The sequence below is a fragment of the Haemorhous mexicanus genome, chromosome 24, assembly GCF_027477595.1.
Source record: "Haemorhous mexicanus isolate bHaeMex1 chromosome 24, bHaeMex1.pri, whole genome shotgun sequence".
Lineage (NCBI taxonomy): Eukaryota > Metazoa > Chordata > Aves > Passeriformes > Fringillidae > Haemorhous > Haemorhous mexicanus.
The window spans coordinates 3,492,283-3,509,046 of NC_082364.1; the positions used below are offsets into that span (position 1 = coordinate 3,492,283).

The 16,764-nt window shown below is 47.9% G+C and overlaps 1 protein-coding gene across 3 annotated transcripts in view; it reads right to left on the bottom strand.

Annotated features, from left to right (window-relative positions):
* Nucleotides 1–16,650, bottom strand: part of NCAPD3 (non-SMC condensin II complex subunit D3) — a 37,424-nt gene extending 20,774 nt beyond the window's left edge. For 2 of the 3 annotated variants that reach the window (XM_059867192.1, XM_059867191.1), the window contains exons 1-16: nt 16,548–16,650; nt 15,732–15,886; nt 15,062–15,224; nt 14,078–14,253; nt 13,818–13,991; nt 13,254–13,315; nt 12,913–13,000; nt 10,715–10,848; nt 9,965–10,037; nt 9,562–9,684; nt 9,166–9,418; nt 8,562–8,645; nt 8,321–8,404; nt 5,482–5,555; nt 3,943–4,077; nt 1,304–1,524 (exon numbers count right to left, since the gene is read on the bottom strand). In XM_059867192.1, the coding sequence (XP_059723175.1) occupies nt 1,304–1,524; nt 3,943–4,077; nt 5,482–5,555; nt 8,321–8,404; nt 8,562–8,645; nt 9,166–9,418; nt 9,562–9,684; nt 9,965–10,037; nt 10,715–10,848; nt 12,913–13,000; nt 13,254–13,315; nt 13,818–13,991; nt 14,078–14,253; nt 15,062–15,224; nt 15,732–15,886; nt 16,548–16,608 (2,060 nt within the window). In that variant the 5' untranslated portion in view covers nt 16,609–16,650. The remainder of the gene's footprint in view (nt 1–1,303; nt 1,525–3,942; nt 4,078–5,481; nt 5,556–8,320; nt 8,405–8,561; nt 8,646–9,165; nt 9,419–9,561; nt 9,685–9,964; nt 10,038–10,714; nt 10,849–12,912; nt 13,001–13,253; nt 13,316–13,817; nt 13,992–14,077; nt 14,254–15,061; nt 15,225–15,731; nt 15,887–16,547) is intronic. The other variant, XM_059867193.1, reaches the window with a different exon arrangement.
* Nucleotides 16,651–16,764: the final 114 nt, after the last annotated feature.

Below are 16,764 nucleotides of genomic sequence, written 5' to 3' on the forward strand. Positions count from 1 at the left end.
GGGTCATCTTGGGTTCATTTTGGGGCCATTTTGGTTCATCTTGGGTTCATTTTGGTTCCTCTTGCGTGCAGCCCTGGCTGGACTCTTGTGCTGCCCAAGGTGCATCCATTGAGGCCCCTTAATAAATCCCCACTTTATTTTTTAGCTCCATCTAGTCTCAGTTCCAGTTCAGCCTTCACAAGGCATCAACAGAATGGCCTAACCTGGAAGGGACCTTGAAGATATCTCATTCCACCCCCTGCCATGGATAAGGGCACCTTCCCCTAGCCTGGGGTGCTCAGAGCCCCATCCAGCCTGGCCCTGAGCACTGCCAGGGATAAAGGCACAGCAGAGTCATGTCAGGCATCACAGCCTGCTCGTTTTTCTGCACAACCCTAATTATCTACTCCACACTAGAGCTGTGAGATTTCTCAAGCTGCAAGGTCCTGCAGGGTCAGGAGGAAGAAGGTGCCAGGAATGTGCAAACCCTGTTACAAAATGGCCCAGATTAGAACAGTGACAGCTCCCCACACTGGCACGGCAGCACCACCAGAGCCTCATCTGCTATTTCTGAGCTATTATGCCCTGTTGACTAATAAACATACAGCTGTCTTTAATCAATGTTGTGTCCTTGTCATGCTGTGTGTCATCCCATTTCTCCCTCTCCTTCCCACGGCAGGCAGGATAATTCCATTTGTCACAAGACAAGTAACATATTGTACATAAGAATTAATACAAGGTGATGTTCTTGCTTTATATATCCTCTCTCACTTCTGTCAGAGGAACACCTCCATCTGACTTAAATATTCATGTGCTATCAGTGCATCCTGCATGGGATGTAGCAGTGAGCATTTCAGTCCAGGGACAGAGCACAGGTGACAGGGGCAGCAGGTGAAAACACCTGACACAAAGCAAAGCTGAACTCTTCTTGTCCCTGCTCAACAGCCCTGTCCTGGGAGCTGGCAGGGCAACACAAGCACCCCACCGTGGTAGTTTCCATCCCCAGAATGATACTGAGAGTTTCAAGCAGGGAATTTGAGCAACTTCAAAGAAATCCCTGAGAAAAATTTGGTTTCTTGTCCTTGCTGAGCAGACAGCACGTGCACTTTATCAGGGTGTGTGTGAGCTGTGGTACCTCACAGTGGCCACACAGGGAATGAGAACACAAACTCAGACTCTTATCTTAGTCCTCAGTCAACAGGGAATTTCCCTCTGTAAAGGAAAAATTGTGTATTCTAATGGGATTAAAAGTGAAAAAAACCCGAAACTTCTGGGTTTTATCCCTGAATGTCAACATAGGCAGGGCAGGGGAAAATGCACTTACCTCAGCTCCTTGCTTTCTGAAGACAACAGGGAGAGCAGATCCCACGCCAGCTTCTGCCCCTCATCACCACTCCTCGATTTATTGTAAGGTTTGATGTGCTGCAGCAAGAGCTGATCAAGGCAATCCAAGGCCTTTTCTTGGACAGAGCTTTCTGCATCCATCACCACAGGCACCACTCCGTTCAACCAGGCCTTCTGCACCAGGACATTGCTGTGCTGAGACTGAGAGAAACACATCTTTAAATCATTAGGGGATCCCAAGTGCATGGGTAAGAGCAGCAAAGGCCTCCAGGTTCAGCTACAAACTTTGAAACTTGAATTTTAATCAAGCCCAGCAGTGTGGCAGCAGGTGGGACAGGGAAACTCAGCATCACAAGGTCTTTAATCATCTCTATGATAAATACCTGGTGTTTCTGCTAAAGTACTGCAACACTTTGTTTTGAGACTCTATAAAGAATTATAACAGGTTTGCAATAAGGCTGTACAGCAGATGATTTAGCACTAAAAAAAAAGAGCTTTGCTTAATATAAACTCTGTGCTCCAAGCCTGAGTTACAAACCCCCTGTGAATAAATAGAAAAGAAAGAAAAATATAGCATTGCTATCATCCACACATTACATCTGAAAGTGATTCAGGGTTTTTTTTAACTTGAGAAGGCCAGCAACATAAACATTTTCTTCATGACACATAAATCAACAGCCAGAAAAATCAGTGTTTCCAACAGTTGGAAGCACTCTGCATAAATCACAAGTAGGTATCAGAGTGAGTCATGACTTCCGAGTCAAAAGGTAATGAAAAGAATTAGAGCAGCCTAAAATGCAGCTCCCAGAGTGAATAACTGATTGGTGAGGTCCCTCCTGCTCTCTCCCTTCCCAGGTGTGGCAGAATTCCCCTTGCCCTCGATGCCTTAGGATTTTAGCTTTGATATGTTTGAAATCCTGTGCTGCTTTAGGGTATAACTCTAAACTCCATCCAGAGTGTCAGCTACTGTTTATTCACACAAAACAATCCCTCCAGGGCTCTAACTCGAGGACACCTCACTGTCTCAGGCCCAAAAAGTACAAACAAAAGTGAATTGGGGAGGAGCAAACTGAGGGAATACTTCATTAGCTGAAGGTCTAATTGGAGAATGAACCCCTGATGTGTAAATGGACCAAACTTAAACTTACAAAAGTAAATGGACCAAACTTATTGTTGGAATCAAGGGTTGACCCCCATGGCAGAAATGATGGAGAGAACTCCATTGATATCAGAAGGCTAATTAATAGCTGTATTATACTATATTATTCTATACTATAATATATTACATCTAAACTGAATCTGCCAAGCACTCAACTCAACTGCCCAGAATCTCGTGACTGTCAGCCCACAGTCCTGACACACACACACAGCTGGCCCTGACAGGCCAAGAAACAAACCCCCCTCACTCTGGGTGAACAACCTCCACATTGCATTCTACTTTGGCACAAACAGGCACAGTGAATGAGATAAGAATTGTGTTGATCATTCTCTTCTCTGCTTCTCTCAGGTTCAGAGAACATGAATCCCACAACTCATTGTGTGAAAAACTCATGACCATTGTCCAGCTGGGGTGTAGCCTCTGGGAGGCTCTGAGTGCCCAAGGTGCAGTTATTGAAAGCCTTTAACTGCCCCAGACTGCAAGGCAAGATGGATTCTATTACCATCTGGATGGCAGCTGTCTTTGGTCAAGTGGGCAGTTTTCCTTATCTCTTCCACACCCACTCCTCCCTCCAGGCAGACACCTGCTGATAAGAGGCCATTGGATGTCCCTGCATGGCTGATAAGAGCTGCAGCATCCCATTGGGAGATGTGAGCCCAGGGGGAGGAGCCAGGCATTCCTACCTGGATATAATCTGAGATTCTGGAACACCAGCACAGCTTCTCCACTGGATTTCCCAGAGGAGCAGCAGCTGCCTCTGCCCCTGGATCTCCAGAGGAGACTGCACCCTTCTCCAGGATCCCTGCTCCAGCAGAACCACCCCTGGCACTGCAGGAGGGCTGAGCCACAATTCCAATGGGACTGCTGCCAGCACCCTGACCCACAGGGTGTCAGGTTGAGTTCTGGCTCTGTCAGTGTTGCTGTTTATTTTATCCTTTTATTTCCTTTCCTATTAAAGAACTGTTATTCCTGCTCCCATATTTTTGCCTGAGAGCCCCTTAATTTAAAATTTATAGCAATTTGTAGGGGTGGGCACATTCACATTTTCCATTTCAGGGGAGGCTCTTACCTTCCTTAGCGGGCACCTGTCTTTCCAAACCAAGACATAATATAAATACTCATTTAATTGTAGTGGGTTAGAATTTAAGAAAATAAAGGTAGTGTAGAAAGTAATCTTACCCCTAAGGAGTTGCAGCTGGGCCAATTATCAAAGATTAGCAACAGGCCTGACTTTGGCAGGCCACAGCTGTAACCAAAGAGAAGAAGAGAGCTATAGAAGAGTGGGCTGGTGTTGAGAGGGGAACTGGAGTCAGCTGGCTACTGAAGAAGAAAGAGTGGGTGCTTTGAGGAGCTGCCCACGAGAAACAGCAGGAAGGAGTGAAACCTCTGTGATGAGGAGACAACAGCACGGAACCCCTGCAATAAGATGACAACATTTAACTCTGTCACTCTTGCCTCACCAGGAGCAGCTCGGTGATGGAGTGCAGCGCCTGCTTCCGCACGGACAGGGCGGGGTCCCGGCAGCGCTCCTGCAGCACGCCCAGCTCCTCGGCCGTGCAGGGCACCACCCCCTGCTTCAGCAGGCTCACAAACACCTGCCAGGCAAACAGCAGCACTCAGTTGCATTTCAAAGCTTCCACGAAGGGCTCCCATCTACATTTACACCTGCAAGATGTTTGGTTGGGTTTGGAGCAGGGCTCGATTAAAAAGGGTTTGAGTTCCATTCTGGTGTTGCCATTTGCACTGATAATCACAAACTACCCGGGCTCTACTTGTGGAACTTTCTCGGGTGCAGCTTAAAAACAGGTGGTCAAAAACACCCTTGTCCCTCCCCACTGCTTTGCAGCCTTCAAAATCTCTTCATTAATTTGGCAAGAACACCTTAACCAGATAGAATTACTGAATGTGACAGGCATCTCATTGCACTTGCCTTGATATTTGGAACAACTGCAAGGAGGGTAAGTGGGAGTCCAAACCCACCTGATCCTACCTAGACCCCCGCTCTCCTCTTTAGGCTATAAGCTCCTGTTTCACAAGAATGCAGTTGCCATGAACCTCCTTCTTTGCCCCCAAATCCCCTCCCATCTTGGACCCACCATTTAGGTTCAGCTGGGCTGGGCACGCCAGGGGCTCTGGGTGGCAAAGCACAAATACAATTTACCCCCCACCAACGGCAGCCAGAGATTCATCACAGCCAGAGTGAAGCACATTAACAATTCATGAGTGCTGGGCACAACCAGAGATGGAAAATGAATCAGAAAACATCATTCCAGTCATTGCTGCTCTGGAACAGCAGCTGGAGAGGGAGGGTGTCACAATTTCCCCTTGAAAGTAACGTGCCTCTTGTATGAGCCACCGTTTTTACTTCATAATAAGGAAGAGGGGTTTATTTTTATTCTTAATCAGAAAGCATTAAAACATGAATTGCAAAGCCCTAACTGGGAAGCTCAAATCAGTGTGTGAATTGAGGGGGAAGAGCTGGGGTGAAGAGGACTAACAGAGGAAGGCAGTCAGCAGCAGACACCTCTTTTTTAAAACAAGGAAATTTCCATTGAAGCATCTCTCTTTAAAAGCTAATGACTTCATTAAAGAAATGAGCAGCAAGGAGAGCAGCACAGAGCTCAAAAAGAGGCTGGATATAACCTAATCCCTTTGCTAACAAGGTCAAAACAAACTAAGCAGCTAATATGCTTCAGTTTATGAGGAAGTCTCTTAATTGAAATGCCTATTGACATTTGACAAGAGCCTCTCCTTGCAAATGACGGAATAGCAGAATGCCAGCAAGGGTACTAGAGAAATTTCCATCATTATGCCTGCATTATTTACTTATCAGGAGCTAGTAAACAAGATCCTAAATGCCTCTAAGGCACTCTGCAGGGAGAGCAGGAAGCTACAAGTGGGCAAAGTGACAGAGTTTGCAGCAAAGCTGTGGCCTAATTAATTATTTAACAATTTCAGGTAATCACTGAGAGCAGGGAAGGATGCAAACCCCAACCTACCTGCAGAGCAGATTTCCTCACGTTGGTTTTCTCATCTCCAGCCCTCACTCTCAGCATGGCCATGACTTCTTTTCCTATCCAAAATGAGGACAAAAAAGAATTACCCCCACGAAGAAGGAATTACCCACAGCACCAGGTGGAACCACACAACCCCAGGATGGTTTGGGTGGAAGGGACCTCAAAGCTCACCCAGTTCCACCCCTGCCATGGCAGAGACACCTCACACTGTCCCAGGCTGCTCCAAGACCCATCCAGCCTGGCCTTGGGCACTCTCAGGGATCCAGGGGCAGCCACAGCTGCTCTGGGCACCCTGGACAGTGGCTCACCACCCTAAAGCAGCACAAACTCAGTAAATCAGTAAAAACAAACTCAAATCCTTCCCCAAAACTTTCAGAAGGACTCAACAATTAAAATCACCCAGACCAATCCAGAATGAGGCATAAGCCAGAAGGAAAAACAAACCTGAACCATTTCCCCACTTCTTTCATTTGAAACCTCATCTTAATATATCACAAAATAAAAGGATGGAGCAAATTACTCGAGACACACAGAAAAAAAAAAATCTGTAATTTCTGACCTCTTCATTTGTCTACACAAAAGATGTCAGGCTAAATTCAGAGTCTGAGAGCTCAGCAGATGAGTCAGGCACAGTCTGTGGCTCAGGTGAGCCTGGTACCTGTGGGAAGAGCTACCTGGGCAGAGCTCAGACAAAAGGAGCCAACAGAGCCAGGGGAGGCTCTGCAGAGCTCACAACACCCACAACCTCCTGGGAGCTTTGCCTCAGAGCTGCACACAGCAATAATGTATGAACTGCTGTGTGCCACAGAGGGAAAAGGACTCCATTTGTTAATTCCTCGAGGCTGCAGAATGGCAGCTGCAAAGCACCACCTCAGAGTCTGCAAGGAAACCAGAACACATCTCTCTTCCCTGGATGTCACGTTAGGGCTCAGATTTCACCCTGCACAGCCATATTCATACTTATTTCTGCATGTTGGCAGGGAAAAAATACATCATCAAGGCAAGAAGTTATTAAATGACACACAACTGAATGAACAGATCAAATATTTCTCACATTTTGAATCACTATTAACTGGCCATAAGGACTTGAAGCATTTTATCATGGCTTTTAAGGTTTTTATTTATTGCTGTTTGTCAGATTTCCCAAAGATACGCCAAATTTGGAGATCTGTTACTTAGAGATTCACATGGACATCCATCCTGTTGCCATTAAAAATAGGATTAGTCACAGGGAACTAAGCAAAACTAGCTTAAAAATACATTTTTACCAAAAGGAAGCAAAGGGACTTTGATCTGGGCTTTCTTAATGGGCAGCTAAGTGCAGTTTCCATCCTCCTCCCAAGAGCAGCTGGACAGGAAGAGCACAGAACCTTCCCACTGCAAGATTTTGCTACTAAAATAGTCCAGCCTTGTGAAGGTGACCAAATAATCACACTTTGACATTGATTTCTTCTGATGAAGAAAAGAGGGGGGAGGGGGGGAAACAACAAAACAACCAAAAATCCCAAGTTCTAAAGGGCTGAGAACTCCCAAGGGAAGGGAATGTTTGATGCTGGTGGGCAGAGGGAATTCTGCAGTGCACACCTCACCTGGCAGGTTATCCCCACCCTCGTTATCTCTGCCCTTGAGCACTGAGCATGTTCTGACTATCCCTGGCTGAGATTTGTTTCTTTTCTAAGAGAAATGAGCTGTTTGGTCTTCAGAGGAGAGCAAAATTAGCACAGGCACAAGCCAAGCACAGGCACGGGCCAGACAGCTTTGCTAATGCACCTTGACTGCCTCGGAGAGCCCTGGATTCCAGAATCCTCTGGAGCTCCAGACAGTCTTTCTTCATTCCAGCCTTTTCTTAATTTGTTTTGCCAAGTGCCAAGTGTGTGCTCAGCTGGGTATCAGAGACAAACCCAGGCATCCTCTGGCACGAGGAGCCTGCAACCAAACAGGGAATTCACAATACCTTGAGTGGCCTGGAGGACTTCTCTGTCTGAGGGAGCAGATTAAGGAAATTTATCAGCAGAGGGTGTTTGAAAAAAGGAGCTTTCAGTGGGGGGAGGCTGGAGCCTGGCTCCTGGAGATAGGGAGGGAGATCCCATGTGAGGAGCAGCGTGGAACAAAGGCACCACAGCAGGATGAGAGGCAAGCAGAGAATTGGCCTGTCAGCAGTTCAAGGGAGGTGAACAGAAGAAGGGAGAGCGCAGATGCTGGCAGGGGTTGAGAGGTTAGGAAGAAAAGCTTTTCCACACAAGAGGAAAAGAAAAAGGAGAGGCTTAAAGGAGGAACATCCCGGCCACAAAAGCCAACTTGCATGGTGATTTCATGCTATCAACACATTAGAGGCAGCTTGCCATGCTGCATCAGGACATTCTGTGTGACACTCTGCTTTCAGCTTTCAACATGATGCTGCAGAGAAACAGATCCTTGCCTACAGAACAGAGAGGTGCTGTGCTTTACACAGCAAAATAGATCAGGTCTTTGTGCACTGGAGCAAGAGATTTAATTACCCTGAAATTCATGGAGCTACAAGTGTTATATTCCACATAAATTACAAATTGGGAAGAATAAATTACCTGCTTCTCAACAAGGGTTGCCACCACATTAGTACCAACAGACATCTGCATTTCAGGATTAAATGTATTTTTCAGACTTGAGTGGAAATAGTGTTTCCTTATGGCTGGCAATTCCACCCCCTTCATCACCCCTAAGTGTTTTGTAACAGCTTTCTCCACTTCCTTTGAGAAATGGACAATGAAAACACTTCAGAAAGTCTGATTTCAATTAAGGCTTTGAATGGTTATCTGGAAAGGCTGCTTTAATTCTGACATACCATCAGGCCCAGCAGTGCCACTGCTGTCTGTCAGCTCGATAGTTCTCAAAGTTGCTAAGGTCTTCACTGGATGGTTGGACACAGCTGAAAGAAAAGATAAAAGCTGAGGAATAATAAAGGCATACATTCACCTGGCAAGAAGATGGTTCAGTGTTAAACAGAGAGCCTCATGCATGCCCTAGATTTAACAGAAATGTGTATTTTTTAGCAAATGGCATGCCAAGAAAAGCCTGAGACTTACTGGAAAAGAATGACTCTATACCTTCTGCACTGACTGTCACGCTCGCAGTGTTTGCGTTTGCTTCCAACACTGTGCGGACAGAGGCTGCCAAAAAAGAGAAATAAAAAAGGAAATCAAACAAAGCATTTGAATTCTGGATATCCCTGCCATTCCAAACTCTTTTCGGGCGAGCAATCTAGCCGTGAGGTGCTGGGTGCAGGCTCTGAATTGTGCCATCTGGCCTTCACCACACCTGAGGGAGCTCGGAATGCCAGTCACGAACAGAACAACTTAGCAGAAGCAAAAGGTAACTCAAGATTTAATCAGCTGTCAGGCAAGAATGAACTGCATTTTTTTTTTCCCAATGAGCAATTTTGGTTGTCTGTAAACATCCTTCAAAGGGACCTCACAGAGGAATCTCTTTAGAACCGATACACGAGAATAAATCCCTTCCAAATATAAGGCTTCACGAGGAACAAGGCTCATGATTTACTGCTCATTATGGCGCAGGACGTAAGGACTCTGCGTGCCAGTTTTTAAGTTCCTGACAACTCCCTCCTCTCAGCAATTATCCCCTTGAAAGTTCAAGAATGATTTTCATTACCTCATTGCCCACAGTACTCACAGCTCTGCAGTAAGTCCTGAATGCTCTCCAAGGCAGCAGCAGCTTCCATCTCGAGACAATGGGCGAGGCTGCTGAGAGCTTTGCTCCGGACCACGGGGGCCTTGTCTGAGCACCGGCCAAACACCATGACCTGCACTAAAAACTTGTGCTTTAGCAAACTCTGCTGCTCCTGGGACAAGGAGCTGCCTGGGCTCCTCTCTGGCAGCTCCAACAAAGCCAAGGCTACATCAAGAGCAAACACTCTGTAGGAAACCTGCAGGAAGAAAAAGCACACGAGGCGCTCTGTTAATGGAAGTGAACACGGAGTTTTCTTGCCTCTGGGTACCAGCAGTGACAGAGCTATTCAGTGCTGAGATTGAACCCTTCATCTCCAAGGCATCAAGGAAATGCACTTACTTTGGAGAGTGAGTATTTATAAAGCCAAGCGATGAATTCAGCGAACTCTGCACAGGGGAGTTTGTCCAGCAGGGCCACCAGGGCCTGGGCAGCGTAGGTGCGATAATCAGCCTTGTCTGGGACCTGAAAGACAAGGCCAGGGCACCCTGTGATACTCCACTGCTCTGCTCTCAATGCCAGAAAGGCATTTCAGGGCTTAAGAGAAGTGGTTTTTTATTTAATGAGCTGCTATGTTCACATTCAACAACAGTGAGAATCATCACAGCTTCCTCAGTCACTACTTCACCATCACACATTTTCATTGCTTAGAAAAGATTGTGAAAACAGATTTCTTAAACTATTAATGGTGTTCCAATGTATCCACACGAGTTCTCCAGCCCAGAGGCAGCAGAGCTTGGCATACCTTGGTACAGATATGTTGGAGCAAGATTCGCAGAACAGGATAAACAGCTTCTTTCAGCTCATCCACCAGAGAACTGCACAGGGGAGAGAAAGAGAGAAGCAGATTTTAACTAAGCTGGTTTATAGCAGAGGAAAAGTCAAGGACATTCCTTTTGGAGTGCATTTGAGAAGTCAGGAAAAGTGGCCATGATTCTGGAATCATGAGTGCATCAGGCTATGCTCAGAGAACCATCCTTGCTTCCCACCTTAACCTGGCTTTGCAGGCACAAAATAATTTCTTCCCATACTTTTCTAACAAGTAGAAGGGTAACATGAAAAGCTTCTTTGTTCTCAATCTACTTTTATATGTTGTCTGGGGATCTCTGCACAAGCTACACTTCCAACAACATGGATCCCCAACAGGGGGAATAAACACAGGCAAAACACATCATTAAGCAGGAGAGAGCAAGAACTACAGAGGAACGAGCTCCCTGTTAATCTTTCATTTCCTTCACAATTCTCTGTAGTTAAACACAAGACCTGAAAAACTGACACAAAGCAAAACAGAGAAAATGGGTCCTTTCCACAGCACCTTCTTCCCCCTCTGCCAGCAAGCTGGGTAAATTCCCATTCCAGACATTTTAATTAAGCCTCATTTACACAAACAACTTCAAAGCCAGTGCCAGTTTGTCTCATCCCTTTATCACCTCAACAGCAAAGCAAAGGCATGCCAGAAGAAAGGAGCAGCCATGCTCAGAGCTCTGAATGTCACCTGATGAACTTCACAGCCTGGCTCCTGGCGCTGGTCACAGCTGAGGTGATGGGAAGGGGCTCACGCCTGGAGCCCCTGCTGCTCTCCACCATCAGAATGACGCTGAGGAGTCGCTGGAACACACATCGAAGGGTCTGCAAAGAAGGGGTGATTGCCAGGCTCTCTCCCATGGATAGGCACTCCAGGGTCATGAAATAATTCTGAATCGAGCTTAGAACCAGGCAGCAGCACAGGTTAAAGCATGAATAAATGTAATAATAAAGCAGGAAACCATCAGAATGACGCTGAGGAGTTGCTGGAACACATTGAAGGGTCTGCAAAGAAGGGGTGATTGCCAGGCTCTTTGCAGAATCTCTGCTGGTCAGAGTGACCCTGAGATGTGTACAAGCTTCTTTTTTCCCAGCCTGGCAGCTGGAGGAGGAGTCAGGACTTTTCTGTTCTCAGTCTCAAGGTTGCTTGTTGTTTCTTATCTCTAACCTTCTTTCTCTGACCCACTGAGGTCTGTCTGGCAGTTGGGTTGAGGCACTCTGGTGTTATCTTTTATACTAAAAACTACTCGTACAATATTTACCATAACTTCCCAATCCCCATCACCTGTGCTAGACAATGAGCTTCTACTCTAAACCAATCCAAAAGTGCCAACATCACCCAGAAAATGGAGGCTAGGAAGAAGAAGGAAAAAGGACAAGGCACACCCAAATTCCTCCATCTTGGGACCCCAAGCCCCCATTCTAAAAACCTCAAAAATCTATTTTTCACCCTGTAATAAATTCACTATCATTCTACTTAAACTTTCTTGACTTGTAATTCTTCAGATAAAGGTTGGTAATTTTTTCCATGGCTCAAGATCAAAGGCACAGGGGTCTTGGGCTCTGTGCCAAGGTCTCTGAGCCCCTGGGCAGGGACTTGAGTCCTCCAGGGCAGCCAGAGGAATTTCCTGGGTTCCAACAGATGGGCACTCCAGGGTCCTGAAATAATTCTGAATCAAGCTTAGAACCAAACAGCAGCACAGGTTAAAGCATGACTCCTAGCAGAGAAATTCCAAGAGGACACTGTGTAAATACACACAACACCTTTCCTGGCTGTGATGTTCTCATGCAAGCCCAGTAAAGTCTCAGAAGGGCTTTCTGAAAGCATTAACAGCCACCCTCCAAACAGGGCAAAGTGCCCCCTCCAAAGTCCCCTGTGGACTTTTTTTTTTGCCAGAAACATTTGGAGTTTGAGGAAGCTCACTGGATTTTGCACAGGAGATGTCTTAAGCTAAATATGTGTTTTGTACTGGAACTCTTGGAGTTGCCTCCCTTGCCACGGTTTTGGGACCACAGCTTGCCTCATGACCCTGACATTCCCTGAGCAAGCAGGAGAGGCAGGGAGGATGAGGCAGGTCTGGGAAGGGGAGTGACTACACCTTGCTGTCACCACAAATGCCAACAGCTCCAAAAAGCTCACGCTGCACTGAGAAACTAAGGAGGCAGAAACACACAGGCTGCTGGAGCTGGGCTGGCACTCAGGACTAACCAGGCTGGTGTGTACTCCAGGCTTTCCTGACTAGACAGCTGCTGCTCCCCAGCCTGCAGGCTCAGAAGCAGCCCAGGGGGACACACAGACTCCCAGACACAGCCTGGGCACACCCAACCCTCAGCAGCCCCATGCAGAGCAGCAGCACTCAGGTAAGTGGGAGATGCCCTGCTCTGGTGCCAATTTAAACAAATAAAGATGGGAGTTTCTGGCAGAACTGGCTGCTCCACGGTCCCAGAGTGTTCTGTGACCAAGAACCAGCCCTGCTCAGCCTCACTGAGTGCACAGAGCACTGCACAGCCCAGCCCCTCACACGCTGCCAGGCGGTGCTGCAGCTCCATCTAGCAGGGAATCACAACATTCCAGGCAAAGGCAGCCACCTGGAACTCTCTTCTTTGAGGTTCACAGACCCAATGCCACTGCAGATCTCCTTTGTTTTCATTTCATTTGCCATAAGAGTCAGCAGAGCACGGAATTCACTGCACACAAGTGCAGCAGCAAATAAGGACTGGGGTGGAAAAAACCATCTTTGCTCTGACCCAGCAAAGATGGCACAAAGAGGGAAACTGAAGTGAAAAGTAAAAATCATCCAAGCAAAACTGACATGCCAAGAAGGAAAGAAGCAACCACTCCTTTTCCATGCTGCTGTGAGGATGTTAAAGATTCTGCTGAACTTGTACCTTATCCTCTGTGCCATGGAGAGGGGAGCACAGTAAGTGAAGTCCATAATAGGCCAGCTCAGGAATGTACTTGGCTTTATTAACATCCCTAAGGAAAGAAAGCAAAGAGATGTCTTCACCTCTCATCAGAGTAAATGGGAGTATTAAAAGAGCTCATTGACTGTGAAACATTCAATATTCACAAGATGCTGTTTGCTGTCAGCACGTGGAACACATTCCAATCATAAGAGAATTTGTCACTTTCATTGTTATACAAACAGGACAACAACACAAGCACTGAGGGCTTTACTTGTTCAGACCACCACATAAACACTAAGAAATATTAAGAATTATTTACTCACATGGCTGCTGAAAACTCGAACTCGTGGAGCACTGGCTCAAAGCTGGTCATCTCAACAAAGACCTGCAAGGGAAGAGAGCCAAGCTCAGCTCAGTGCCCTGAGGGGAGGGTGTGCAGGGCTCCGGATGTCTGGGGTCACACCACTGGGTTTAACTTTCAAACACCTCCCTTGAAGCAGAATAAAAGCAGAGCCCAAAGCCCAGAAGCTCCCCCCAGGAACAAGTGGTGGCTGCCCCTGGATCCCTGGCAGTGCCCAAGGCCAGGTTCACAGGGCTTGGAGCAGCCTGGGACAGTGGAAGGTGTCCCTGCCCATAGCAGGGGGTGGAACAAGATGAGATTTTAAGGTCCCTTCCAACCCAAACGCTTCTGATTCCAGGAACAAACCACCTGCAAGTGTTCAACACGAGAGGCAGACACAGCAGGCACCCTGCTCCCACATCTCCCCAGTTCCCATCAGGGACAGGTGACCCTGGCAGGGCTGCCACCTTCTCCATGTGGAGTGCTCTGCATCCCCAGGAAGTCTGTGTTAGGGGACATAAGGTTCCTCAAGCTGGATCTTTCTTACCTGCATACAGTTCTGCATGCACTGAGGCTTTTCTGCCAGGGAGAACTTGGGCAGAAGCCTCAGGAAGTTTTTCAAGAGAAGGAAGATGGCATTGCGGACTTGGAGAAGATCTTCTGTTGAGAAGTAAACATTCTCATCATCCTCTTCCTTCTCCTCTTCCAACATCTCTTCCATCTATATTGGCAGAAAAGAGAAACAGCTTGCCAACAATTTGCTTATTACTAGGGATTTGTATCTAAGAGATTGCACAAATATCTCACACTGGAGCTGTCGTTCCTGCATGGTTTCCCTTTCTTTCTGTTCCTTCTGGCATTGGGCTGAGAGCGTTGAGATTGTGCCTTCTTCCTTTTCTTCATCTCTTGAGGCCAGCATTTTGTCAGGGTGTGAAGACATTTATCAAACATCACTTGGTGGAACACCTGGCTGGCTATGCTGCCTGCTCAGAAAAGACAAACATCAGTCCTCTTCCAGACAAGATACAGAGAGCATCCAACCACCTGGGCATCGTGTCCCATTCCTGGAAGTGTTCAATGCCAGGCTGGAGCAACATGGTCGAGTGGAAAGTGGCCCTGCACATGGAATGAGATGAGCTTTAAGGTCCCTCCCAGCCCAAATCAGTCTGTGGTTCTGTGATCTCTCCACAGGTGCCCCAGAGCCTAAGAAAGTTCAAGAGAAGAATAAAGAGCTGCCTGAAGTGCACCAGGCTGATGCATCATCAGCAGTGACACATTCCAGCAGCATCACCAGCTGAATGACCCCTTCTAGCTGCACCCTGGAGATCAGCAAAACCTCAGGGCCTGCTGGAATACAAAGGGATCCAGCTGTAAACTAACCTGCTGGAAACACTCTGCTCCTGGTCATTCTAAACTGATAGTTTTGTTTTCACAAGCAAACCCATCCAAATGTGCTGCACAGTGAAATGCTCCCAGCTTACAGAGCAGGAAGAGGAATAAGCTCCTGCCTTGACTGTCAAGGCAGAGGGACCTGTGTGGTTCCAGGTCTGTGCACCCTCCTCCGTCATCCTGTCCCAGCACACAGACCTGCACTGAGGCCACCAAACCCCTCTGTGACAGGGGTCCAGTGACACCCCTCAGCACTCACACCACGCTCAGCTCGTGAAACCCCCGAGGATTTCAGGGACACCAAGCCAACGCCACCACTCGTTCCACCTGGAATTGTTACAAACCCGACCCTGCCTGACCTGAGCTGTCCCCTGGCATGAAGAGGAACATTTCAGGGCTCACCTGGGATCTCCAGCAGCAGCAGGTAGAGCCCAGCTGAGTGCAGAGCAAACACCCTCTGCTGTGTGTTGGCTCTTTTGTGCTGGCCCACGTGCACAAAGTGATGCAGCACGGCCACCAGGGCCTGGTGGGACAGGCTGCTCTCAGCAAACAAGGTCCAGACATTCTGAGGCAAAACAGGAATAGTCAGGAATCCCATAATAACACCATGGCCAAAACTAGCCATTATTCAGATTTTAACAGGTGCCACTATGACCAACTCCCTATGTATTATCTGCTTTAAAAAGTGTTTTAATAAGTATAATACACTGTAATTAATATCTATGATACAATAATTTTATTAATATCTAGAATATATTAATAATTAAATTAATAAATGTTAAATTATACTGATTAGTAATGATTATAATAACTCTATGTGTACTTAATATAATATATAGCATATAATAATATATAATATGTATATCATATATATTACCATAATGTATTATATGATATGATGTGATATAACTAAGTTCTATTATTAAAATTTGGGAATAGCTTCCTTCTGAAGCATTCCAGCACACAGAGCAAGAATTGCTTGAATAGTTTTTGAATATATTGTGAATTTCAAGGCAGGACAGATGTGAAAGAGAGGAAGTGAGAGTGGCTGGCTCTGCTCGGGGGATGTCACCTCTCTGCTCTCCTGGCCCCCGGCAGCAAAGGGCGCCAGAGCGCTGTACAGGCGGGTGAAGGTGTCGATCCCATCGGCCGTGATCTCCTCCGCTATCCAGGGATCCAGAGGCTCGGTCTCTGTGAAATCCAGATCCCACACCGTGTCCACCCACACTGAGAAAGAAAAAAAGTGTTTTTAAGCGCCAGGGGTGAGATTTTTCCGAAACACGCGTTTCACCCAAAATAAGGCTCCAAAGTAAGGACAGACTGCCCAAATCCAGTGGGACACGGGCGCGCCAAGGCAGCGCTGTCAGTGCCAGGAGCCTCCCAACGCCTGGGGCCAGCAGCACCCCGGCGACTGGGGAGAGCCACCGGAACCGGGAGAGAGACAGAGGGACCGGGACTGACACCGGTACCGGGACAGAGAGACAGAACGGGAGAGAGACAGAGACCAGCACCGGGACAGAGAAACCGGGACACAGACTGACAGCAAGACTGGGACCGGAACAGAGACCCGGACGGGGACCGAGGCAGGACCGGGAGGGGGACAGAGACCGAGACAGAGAAGGACAGCGGGACAGAGAGACAGAACAGGAAAGAGACAGAGATCGGGACGGGAATAGAGACCTGGACCGAGACCAAAACCGAGACTGAAACAGACACCTAGAGACTGGGACAGAGAGCGGGACCGGGAAACAGAGAGACCGAGAGACACAGGGATCAAAACCGGAAAGGGGGTCGGGAAACCGGCCCCGGCCCCGATCCTAACCCCGGCCACGATCCCGATCCCGATCCCGATCCCGATCCTATTCCCGACCCCGACCCCGACCCACACCTCCGGCCAGCTCCGGCAGCCGCCACCCGCCGAGCGCGCTCAGCAGCCGCTCCGCCGCCATCGCGCCGCCGCCGCCCGACTTCGAACGCGCCAATGGCGGGCGCGGGGCGGCGCGGGCCAATCGCGGCGGGCGCCGCTGCCCCGGAAGGAGCGGGGCGGGCGCGGCCGGGCCGGGCGGGGCTGCGCGGTGCGCGGTGCGCGGTGCGCGGTGCGCGGT